At 47.4% G+C, this 11342-nt stretch overlaps 1 protein-coding gene across 2 annotated transcripts; it reads right to left on the bottom strand.

Moving 5' to 3' along the window:
- Positions 1 to 1030: 1030 nt before the first annotated feature.
- On the bottom strand, positions 1031 to 10919 carry PARP16 (poly(ADP-ribose) polymerase family member 16). 2 transcript variants are annotated; one of them, XM_090029193.1, is made up of 6 exons: positions 8513 to 10919; positions 6723 to 6860; positions 5089 to 5313; positions 3616 to 3787; positions 2024 to 2162; positions 1031 to 1785 (listed from the first exon to the last, which is right to left on the bottom strand). In XM_090029193.1, the coding sequence occupies exons 1-6, from the start codon at positions 8684 to 8686 to the stop codon at positions 1644 to 1646; spliced, it is 990 nt and encodes a 329-aa protein (XP_089885319.1). In that variant the 5' UTR covers positions 8687 to 10919; the 3' UTR covers positions 1031 to 1643. The 2 variants fall into 2 exon arrangements, with proteins under 2 accessions (XP_089885319.1, XP_089885320.1); XM_090029194.1 differs by having other exon boundaries at positions 5089 to 5295; positions 8513 to 10896.
- Between the last annotated feature and the right edge of the window lie 423 nt (positions 10920 to 11342).

Here is an 11342-nt window from a genome sequence, read left to right as displayed (position 1 = left end):
GGCTTCTGACGGGGCAATCTTTTAAAATAATGTTTCCTGCAACACTTAGCTATATTAAGACTACATTATATGGGTTTTCCAGGTCCCCTGTCTGCCCTTTTAAAAGGATCTCTTCAGCAGGAAAGAAACCGTGACCTTGAGTGTACTCAAAGTGTTATTACATGCACAACAGAAGAGGATTTCTTTTTTTTTGTTACTGTTTTCAGTGTCTGTCATCTTTACACATCCCTAGCTTTACACACAGTTCAGATAGGGACGGATCCCTCTGTTGATGTCTCTTGCAGCTTGTTCTAAACAACTTCCACAAACTTATACACTTTGTTTTCAAATACACCCTAGCAGTAAATTGGGATGCCCTAACTGTAACTTCAGTTTAAAGCAAAATCTGAATTGCTGTTTTCTGTATTTGCACAAAGCCCAAAACTCTGTCCTGGGTAAAAGAACTGCCGTAATTCTGAAAGAGGAAAACCAATCTTTCTAGTGAATTATGTAGACTGGAAAATACATTAGAGATGTGCATGTGGTGAGTTAAAGAGAACCCAAAGGCAGATATTGCTTTGTCCTCGCACAATTGGCAGGATTAACTTGGTTGTGTCATGTTTTAGTATTTTACAATATTGTGTTAAAAAATGTTGGGTACGTTCCCACTGCAGGTACTGCCATATCATAAACAGATGCAGAACAGGACTGAATGCATGTACGTATGCGGAGAAGATCCCAGAGCATCATGCAACTACCTTAGGCCACAGTACATATATATGTGCCATGACTCTAGTGCCTCTGGGAGATCTGCCAGCAGTGTGAATCTGGCACAGATCTGCCCCTTCTCAGGTCAGACCTTGTTTCCTATGCCAGCGAGAGAGATGTAGCAGATGACCCAATTCTGTGCTAATCCTAAACTTTAATTTTAACCTGCTGGACATACAGAGCAGCCCTTCAAATAACAGGCTGGTTGGGGTGTGCAGAAGTGAACAGTGATCTCATGCATTCAGTATCCATTATCCACTTACTGTAAAGAATCTAGAACAACTTTTCAGGTCATTTGACTTGGGTGGCTACTTTATTTCATAGTGTTTTTGTTACAATCATTGTGCCCAAATATAACCCTCCCCACCCCCTAATTTTAAAAGTGATCCATCCTGCATCATCACGTGAGAAACTGTACTTTCCCTTCAGGAAATGCAGAGGGGGACTTCTCAATCAAACCGGTAAAACCTACTGCAAGTTACCTTTTTATGTGAGGTAAAGAGAGTTCTTCCTTCCCAATGGACACACACACCTGCTACTCATCTGTTTCTCTGGCAGACTTAGACATGTCTGAGAGCTCCCACACTGAAGTTTTCATCAATTTTAAATACGGGTTTCTTGGAGTCCATAACTAAAATGTATTTTAAGAACAGTTCACCTACTTCACCACCCACAGGATGAGACTGGCAGTTCCCCTTTTTCTTACAGAACTCACTGGTTACTTGCAGAAACAAAACTACTTGAGAATAAATAGGGTGTCATGAAGGCAATGCAGTTGGAATACAACCGAAAAGCTCTAGGAATTCACATTTTCCAGAGCTCTGGTAGATGCTATAGGCTGCGTCTCCCCATCAGTAAGGCACATGGTGAACATAACAGCATGTGATTCAGCTAGTTCATTCTTTGGAGTCAAACATTCTGTGCCAGTAGTAGAGGAACGCTGGTGAGTTGGTGGCACCTATCACAACTAGCAGCAGTAGATACAGCGTCATCAGTACAGCAAAGCGATGGTTGGAAAACCAAGACTGACTAGAAGACCTGTAAAGTAGGTGGGGGGAAGAAAAACGCAAGAATTAGATCAGATATCAGCCTGCCAATAAGATCTGCACATCTTATGTTAAAATCTTGCAAACTATTTATATCAAGTATTACTTTTTTCCCTTATTTGCTTTTCATGTGCGAAAGCATATCTTCATTTTGTACAGTTCTTGCATAAACAAGATCTGTGCATCTGGCTGCTCCCATATGCTCATGGCTTCGTAAGCAGGGTACTTACCTCCTGTGTTTCTGGGAATAGACTAATAAGTATTTAACTCGTAAAAGCTGATTGTTTGTGACGACAAAGTATTTCTGCGGCACATCGCCCCCTTCGCTGTTCTTGACTCTTGCTCGTTTCCTGTCTATTTCTTCTGAGTCTGCATGGGAAGAGAAGGTTTGCTTGGGAGTGAAAAAGAAAGCCAAAGTGTGCATCCAAAATAATAGACTATTCGCAGCATAGGACTGGGATTTGAGTTCTGTTCCTGGCTCTACCTCGCAGGTGTCAAACTTCGTAGTCAGCAAGCTGCACTTCAACCTACTGAGTGGTTGTGGGGCCTGTATGGCCCATGGAGGAAACATGAATTTGAGGGTGTGGTGAACAGGGGCATGGTCCAATGCCAAAATCGGAGGCAGATCACTGCTGGTGACATGTGAACACCTAGGATGGGGAGGCATGAGTGACTGCTGCATTAATACCTGTAGCAGCTCTACTTTCTCTATTGCTGCTGCATCTGGGTTCATGCTGGGGGAAGGTGGTTTGACACCCCTAATCAACTCCAAACTTTCTTAGCATATTTTAGCATTCCCATGGGCTCTTCAAGTTGCGTTAGGGGTATGGCTGCCCCTACCGATCATCCCTGCCATGGAGGGTATTTTGGATTAGACTGGGTTGGGGGAAGAGGCATTTTAGAATAGCAGGAAGCAAACCTGGACTCCAATGCTGAGGAGTTGCAAACACCAAGAGGGACAGAGAAACCATACTAAAGGACCTAGAACTGCAGACAGAAAGCAACCAAAGGAGATCCCGCTATAAGGGCACAACCTTGCTGTGAGGTTTCATAGATTTCATAGAAGTTAGGGCTGGAAAGGACCTTGGAAGATCATTGAGTCCAGACCCCCGCCCAAAGGGCAGGAAGTCAGCTGGGGTCATAGGATCCCAGCAAGATAAGCATCCAATTTACTCTTGCAGGTGTTCAGTGTAGGTGCTTGAACCACCTCTGATGGCAGGCTGTTCCAGACCTTGGGAGCTCAGACAGTAAAGGATTTCTTCCTTATGTCCAGCCTGAAACAGTCTTGTAGTAGTTTATTACCATTCGACCTCGTCATCCCTTGGGGCGCTCTGGTGAACAAACGTTCCCCCAGATCCTGGTGGTCGCCCCAATAAACTTATAGGTGGCCATCAGATCACCCCTGAGCCTGCGCTTTTCCAGGCTAAAGAGCCCCATGGTAATATGTATAAATCCTGAATGTCTGTTCTCCTGCAGTGACCTTGGCATGGCTCCATCTCTGATCACGCATGAAATGAACCTGTGTCCTAGCACACGTGTTGCGACAGTACTGGAACTGCCTAAAAGGAAATGGGCTGCTGTTTTGGGGTGCTTGCTAAAGTCAGCAGGGTCTATTCCTAGAATTATATCACTTGTTCTGTTTTGTGGAAAGCTTCCCACTCAAACTCTCGCCGATTTTTTGGACAAGTCATCCAGAGAAGGCACCCCGATGCCTGGATTTTGCAGGAGTTCATCTGGGACATGTTTTACAATGTTAAACAACCACATGTTCGCAAAACCTAAGGGCCAAGCACTGCTAATGAAATCCTAAACACAGACTCACCCTTCTTCTTCACCTGGCATTTTACATCTGGATGATCAATGATTTCACAGACAGCTACACAGCTCAGGATAGGGCCCAGCACACTTTTTTGCCACCCAAAGCCATGAGGACTATATAGAAGTGCCAGGCTTAGATCACTGGTGAGGTAAGTACCTTCACCAAACAAAGATGTCTGAAAAGAGGAGTGAAGAGAGTACATTCCATTAAAAACATGAACATCCGAACTGAACAAAACTACAGGACACAGGTTCTTTCTTTCTAAATGTGTGCCTGTTGCTTGCAAATAGGAGTAGAAACACAGAAATGAAAATGAAAATCTCCCTCGGACACCTGAATTCTCTTGGTCCGATGTGGTATAGGTAAAACTATTTCAGTTAGGGATGCGATCTCCCTCTCTCCTTCATGGATGAAGTTAGACCAATATAGCATACTCCCCTTATACAGGATCCTAATATAATAAAAAGCTTAGTCTGTGTGTGTGTCTGTCTGTCTGTAACGCTTTTGGGCAACTGTGCATGCGCCACTGAGAACGTGGGCAGTGATTTTGGCTGCATGGCCTGGGCCGTGTAGGCCCAAGTTTGCCTCACTGCCACCGAAGTTTGTGTCAGTGGCAAACACCCCAGTTGCCCAAGCAGCAGGTCTTGTCCCCCCGCCTCCCTGCCTGTGGGCAAAGGAGGGGGGATCATGGTGGTGGCACCCCCCTACTGCCTGGCCCTGATGCCCCCGCCCCCAGACCAGATGGCAGGGACGGGTCATTTGCTAGTAAGTTTTATAAGACTACAAGCACTCTTACGCCAGATCAGGGACACAGCTCTAAACGGCTCTAACTTTGCTGTTACAGTTAGAATGGTACAACTAGTTTATGTGGGTGAGGCCTTATTCATGAACAGAAACCTGCTTTCAAACAGAACAGCTTAAAAACACAAAATCAGCCACCTCAAATAAGACCTCATCCATAAAGTGAGTTTCCCGTCTCCCACAATAACTAACAGGCACTAACTTCATATTTGGTGTCCCAACAGCTTCCAATTCAAGAAAAAATGCATGCTCGCAAACCCAGTCTCCAACCAACGACATCCTTACTAGCAGTCTCAGCAGATGCGAAGGGCTCCAGGGTTGAGATCACAGAGGGACAGTCTGCACTGCTCTTGTTCAAATATCTCTTTGGTTAGAGGGCTCCCACCTCCAGGGCTTCAGATGGGCCACTTTTTTAAGAGGCATTAAATTCATTTGCTTTTCAGCACATGGGGGAAAAAGGGGCTGTGGGGCTGGACCGCACCATCTGCAGTTTTTAATCTGTCTGCATTACAAAATCTAACGCAACTGTATGCAAATACCACAAGTCAAGGAAAACAAATAGCAACAGGAAAACATGGAAAGAGTTTGCACACATTGTTAAAAAAGCCACCAGCATTTATAAATGAATGCAAAAATAAAGGTGTGTGTTAGTAACATAAAAGCTGGAAGCCTTACCCTATTTAAATGGCAGCATAAACCATTGTGCAGTATAGAATGGAAATTCTCCAGGCGGCTCCCATGGAATGCATAGATAAGGTCCCTTTCTCCCTTGGTCTCGTCAAACTTGGCATTCATCTGATCACAATAAACTACTTCAAACAGGAAGTCGGGCATAGGAACAGCTACACTTGATGTACCTGTCAGTTCCTGGATCTTCTCGAACTGAAAGAAAGCAGAGTCCTGTTTTTGTGTTTATTTTTTTTTAGAGAGCTCTGCTCACTGGAAATTTTCGTAGTGACTTGGTCTTTTCTAATTTCTTCATATGCTCTGTGTACGCTGCGTGCACGTTCAATTCGGGTGCCAGTCTGGTAGGGCACTGCATGCAAGTGTGTGCTTTCTACTGGCTGCCTGTGCCACATGCAGCATGTGCTGGCTTTGGGGCTCACTCTATGCAGCACAGGAGGTCAGTCCAGGCAGGCACATGTTGCCTACAGCATCCTGCTGGCCTGGCCCTGCGTACTGGCTCTGGTACATTTGGGCAGCTTGGGGCCCAAGCCGGGCAGGCGCACAGGTGCTGCATGCAGTGTGCCCCAGACCAACCTCCTGTGCTGTGTACAGCGGCAGGTCCAGCCCACGTGCAGTGTGCAGAACGAGCTCTAGAACTGGCACACGCTGCATGAAGCACATGGACTGGACCCAGCACCACAAGTACTGCGTGCTTTGCAGGGGTTCAGTCCTGATCCAGCCTGCAGATAGGCCCAGCAACCCTCATCTAGCCTCGGGGGCAACAGGAGTTTGACAACCTGATCTAGAATATACTACGAACCTAAGAGTTTATGTACATAATAGATGCTGGTTGGAATGTAACTTTTATAGGCAAAAAACTGGGACTGTCTGCATTAAGTGCTTAGTTTGCTTAACTGAATATCTAGTATGCATATAGATATGGATTACATTGTAATCCCTATTACAGTAGGATCTGAGCACCTTGCAATCTTTATTCTTCCAATACTTAGTGTGTGTTTTGGAGATGGGGAAACTGAGACATCATGTCACACAAGGAGTCTGCAATACAGTACGGAAATGAACCCCAGTCTCCAGAGTCCCAGGCTGGATTCTGAATCATTAGACCAGCTGCTGTCCTCAGTGTGCTAGTATTTCTAGATAACAGACCTGGTATGGTACTATTCTAAGGATTTCATAATGCAAAGGCAGGGCAGAGTAACAGCAGAACATGTAAACAGCAGCTGAGTCATGAAACCACATATCAGCAAGAGAAGGTTTGTGCTACCAAAATCAAAATCCAAAATTTTTCTTTAAAGATCTTACCACAGCTCATTTTGACCCATTTTTGCTTCTGTTTCTTAGCTATAGTGAGATGCTGTCTGAGGCAGAGTTAACATTTTTTTTCTCACTATGTTTTCCTCTTTGGATACTATGATAGTAATGCCAACAGCTGCAAGACCTGTAGTATCCCAGCCAGATGGTAACTGGAAAAAAACTTTTCTACATGCACAGAATGTGTTCACTTTAACCATTTTTAAGGTCTTTACAACAATCAACCAATCCCAGGGGACACCAGAATTTCTTAAACCCAAGGGTGCCTTAAAAGAGCAAATTTGCATCATACCACCTCAGTAAGAACTTACCTCTTGTTTCCTAGTACTTTGTATACTTAAGAACTTAGATGATAAAATCCAGCTAAACAGCTCCGATGTCTCTTTTTCCGTGTCAGGAACAGACCTCAGAAGTTCTGCCAGGCTCGGCAAAGCATTCGTATCTGCAAGCTAAGGCAAGAAAAGTGTTTTTAGATTTGTCTTCTCTTCATTGTGGTTAAACAGAGACCTCTAGTGGAAATGAAATAATATTTCACCCTAATGGGGAACTTAGTGATGTAGAAATGGAAATTATTTTTCCACCTGAGATTCACCCCTGAAAATCCTGCACTGAGATTATGGATCAAAATTGGTCATTTATTCCAAGAGGCAACTGTAAGAAAACTGCGCAGACTATATTCATCATCTCTGGGGTATGCATAGGAACAACTGGCCATAAACCTTGGAAATGATCAACACATCACAGGAGAGGCAATATCTGCACTTGGATAAAACTTGGGCCTTGATTTGGGTTTTTAAATTGCCCAAGTAATTTTCCAGTCTGCACACAGTACAACAAATTTAACTGCTTATACCTTGGAAGCCTTCAAACCTATTTGTAATCCTAAAGTCCTTGGTGATGTGTCAAGCACTTGGAAAATTGTACTTGCTCACTCACAAAGTATCAACAGATATCCCCCGGCCCTACCCCTTCATTAACTTGTTAACTGATCAACTGGCAAATATTTGTACATAAGCCATTTAGTCAAGACTGTTTACCTGTTTAGTCCTAGGTAAAAATCACATTCTCTACATTTTGCCAACCCACTTGATAGGTGCAAACAGCTTACTGATGAGTTCAGGGAGAAGGAACCACATTTTTAAGATGCCCTCTGAGGTGTTATACAGGCCTTTGACCCTTTATAAACTGTAGTGCAATAAATCTAGTAGTAGGACTGAGTTGGGGGGGAAGAAGGGAGCTCCTCCTTTTTATGCATACACTTATGCACTACACAGCTACTCTGCATTTAATTGGAAGCATCACTATTAACATTTTTTCGAGCCTTGCTCCTTCATGCGGTGGGGATATGTGCTTCTGTGCACAAATAATCTCTTCATCTGTCTGTTCTACATCGCGGTATTTTTCCAGCTTTGCACAGTGACCCTCCAGGAGCAGCTGCGTGTTATAAAGGAGGGGAACGTCGCCCTTTAAAAGTAGCAGGATATCTGCAGCAGGGAAAAGCGTGTTTCCCAGTTCTCACACTTCATAAAAAGCCTGAAAAAGACGCGCTTTCCTCCAACCCTCCAGGGGAAACCCCCCCACCCGTGCATGGGCTGAGTCGGGAATGTTTCTGCCCCTAAGAGTTTTTTTCTTTTACAAAAAAAGGAAGTTGCATCTTGCTGAAACGGGAGCTGGTCTGTACCGAGGGTGGCCATCCTCGAGGATGTTCCTGCTCCTCTGTCCTCGCCCGACACGAAACCCTTCCTCTCTTTTTCTCTTGGAGAGAAAACGACTCTTCAAGAGCAGTCGAGGAGAAAAGCCAGGGCGGCAGGCCGCCGGGGGTCGCACCGAGCGGACAAGCCGAAGGTCCTCGAGGCAACGCCGAGGCCGCGCGGGGTCTGCAGCAACAAGTGCCCGCGCACGCACAGCGCCGTGTCAGGAAGGAACAGTATAAAAGGAAGGAAAGCGAGGGGAGGGCCGCGCTGGGCCCACCCGTCCTGAAGGAGCGGCGGCTTTCTCTGGCGGGCGCCCCACGCTGAGGGGGGACGTGGCGCTGCCCGGGGCCGGCCCTGGGGTCTCCTTCGGTCCCCGACACACCACACACACCCGCCCGGGCCCTCACCAGCGCGTCGAAGTCCTTGCTGCGGGCGCGGCCGCGGGCGTAGCGGGCCGGGAAGGGCCGGAGCAGCGAGTCGCGCTTGTAGCTGCGCAGCGCCGCCGCGAACAGGCTGCAGCGCAGGTCGGCGGCCGCCTCATCCGCGCCCGCCGCCGCCAGCCCGGGCCCCGCGGCCCGCATCGCTCCGCCACACGGCCCGGCCCGGCCCGGCCTCTCCGGGGGCGGGCCCTCGCCGCCCGGCCCGGCCCCTCAGGACAGCGCGGGGCCCCCCGGAAACGCGCAACGCGGGGCCGGGCCGTGGGACGCCGGGCGCAGCGCACGGCCGCGGCCGGGAGCGGCTTCAAGCGCTCGTTAGGCCGCGGGAGGGCTCGCTAGGCCGCCCAAAATTAGGCCGTTCGGGGCCTGAGGGGCTGACTAGGCTGCTCAGAGTTGGGCCACTTGTGGGCTGAGGCACTCGCTAGGCTGCTGAGGGGTTGAAGCGGTCACTAGGCCGCTCAAGGTTGGGCTGCTTGGGGGTGGCGGGGCTGACTAGGCCGCTCAAGGTTGGGCCGCTTGGGGTCTGGTGCCCTCACTAGGCCGCTCATAGTTGGGCCCCTTGGGGGCTGAGGCACTCACTAGGCCACTGCGGGGGGTGGGTAGAGGGGCTCACTAGGCTGCTCGAAGTTGGGCCACTTGGGGGCAGAAGCGCTTAGAGGCTCAAAGTTAGGCCTCTTGGGAAGTTAGGCCTCTTGGGAGTGTAAGGGCTCACTAGGTGGCTCAAAGTTAGGCCGCTTCCAGCTGGTCCCTCCGTGCGCACCCCTCCGCGCCTGGTCCCCGGTGACGGCAAAGGTGTCACTGCTCCCAGATCTGGATCAGCGGTCGGCACTTGTGCAGCTCAGCGCAAGGTGCAGCTGGGCCCTCGTCCCAGTCAGCTCGCGGCTACTGCTCCCTAGCACACTATCAAATTGAGATGCTTCTGGCGCCCTAGTACACGTGGCTGTGAAGCAAGTTGAGCCACGGGTCTCCTTCAGAGGCAGGGAGTGCCGTTTGTTAAGGACCCGTGCCGCTCGGGAGCAGGAGAAGGAATGGATGCTTGCGGTAGTGTGAGCCGCCGGGCGTGCTTCAGGCAGTGGATTTATAAACTGGATGTATAGAGATGTCACTGTTGTGTATGAGGATGGAGAGCTGTGTTTTAAACAGGTTTCAAAAGCCTCGACAGCAGTTACTTTAAGAACGAGCCTGTTTTCACCCTTTCTTCTCACTGCTCATTCCCACTTAACTTTGTCGGCAGTTGCATGGTAGCGCGGGTTTTCCATCCAGCGAAAACGGGGTAGGTGGCTCTCAGAATGAGGCAAGCTGCAAGTGCACGGCTTCTGCAGGCAGCAAGAGCACCAGCGGGACTCGGTGATTACTTTTGTGACCAACCAGAGCATGGAAGTTGTTGCCATAGATTCATAGATTGGAAGGGGCTGGAAGGGACCTCGCAAGATCATTGGGTCCAGGCCCCCTGCCCACCATCTTGGTCAGTATGGCCACTTTAACATTTACATTGAAAGAAAGCTGAAGACTTGTATCCTCCTGCTTCAGAAAGCATAATTTGTTATCTCTTAAACTAAAGGAAAATCTGACTGGTCCAAATGATACAGTGTATAGCCATGGACTGCAAATAGTTTGGACCAGCAGCCAACCCTCAAAACTCCTCATGGGCATCATTCCCCCTCATCACCAGACCTTTAACTGAAAAGAGGTGAAATCCAGTGGCCTGATTGTGGACCACTAGCCATGGCTTTGTAGACCGCGACTGTCCTATTGAACCATTGGACTATGCAGATATACAGCTAAGCAGTTCTAACTCCATTTGGCAGCTGGCAAAGGAACAGACACAAACAATATCATAGATTTCATAGGCATCAGGGCTGGAAGGGACCTTGCGAGGTCATTGGGTCCAGCCCCCTGCCCAAAGGACAGGAAGCCAGCTGGGGTCAGATCACCCCAGCAGGATAAGCATCCATCATTTCATTACAGTATCAAATAGTAAGCAACTTCATGGTACTCAGAGTTAGGTCATGATTTATTTTACAGTGGTTAGTCCTGTATAAATAATGGGAATAAGTAAAATATCCTTTGAATAAATATCCTGGCAGCCTTTACAGAGTTTCTTAACCATTCTCAAGTTAGCTATATTAAGTAACTACAGGCATACCTCGGAGATATTGCAGGTTCGGTTCCAGACCACCGCAATAAAGCGAATATCGCAATAAACCGAGTCACACGAATTTTTTGGTTTCCCAGTGCATATAAAAGTTATATTTACACTATACTGTAGTTTATTAAGTGTGCAATAGCATTATGTCTAAAAAAACAATGTACATACCTTAATTAAAAAATACTTTATTGCTAAAAAATGCTAACCATCATCTGAGCCTTCAGCGAGTTGTAATCTTTTTGCTGGTGGAGGGTCTTGCCTCGATGTTGATGGCTGCTGACTGATCAGGGTGATGGTTGCTGAAGGTTGGGGTGGCTGTGGCAATTTCTTAAAATAAGACAACAATGAAGTTTGCCACATCGATTGATTCTTCTTGAAAATCTGTTGTTTAGTTCTGGATAACTTGCTGCAGCTTCTACATCAGCACTTGCTGCTTCACCTTGCACTTTTATGTTATGGAGACGGCTTCTTTCCTTAAACCTCATGAACCAACCTCTGCTAGCTTCAAACTTTTCTTCTGCAGCTTTCTCACCTCTCTCAGCCTTCACAGAATTAAAGAGAGTTAGGGCCTTGCTCTGGATTGGGCTTTGGCTTAAGGGAATGTTGTGGCTGTTTTGATCTTCTATCCAGACCACTAAAATTTTCTCCATA

The sequence above is a fragment of the Crocodylus siamensis genome, chromosome 15, assembly GCF_052110815.1.
Source record: "Crocodylus siamensis isolate JL-2025a chromosome 15, ASM5211081v1, whole genome shotgun sequence".
NCBI lineage: Eukaryota > Metazoa > Chordata > Crocodylia > Crocodylidae > Crocodylus > Crocodylus siamensis.
Note: the sequence above shows the minus strand (reverse complement) of the source record. Positions and strands in the feature narration are given on the sequence as shown.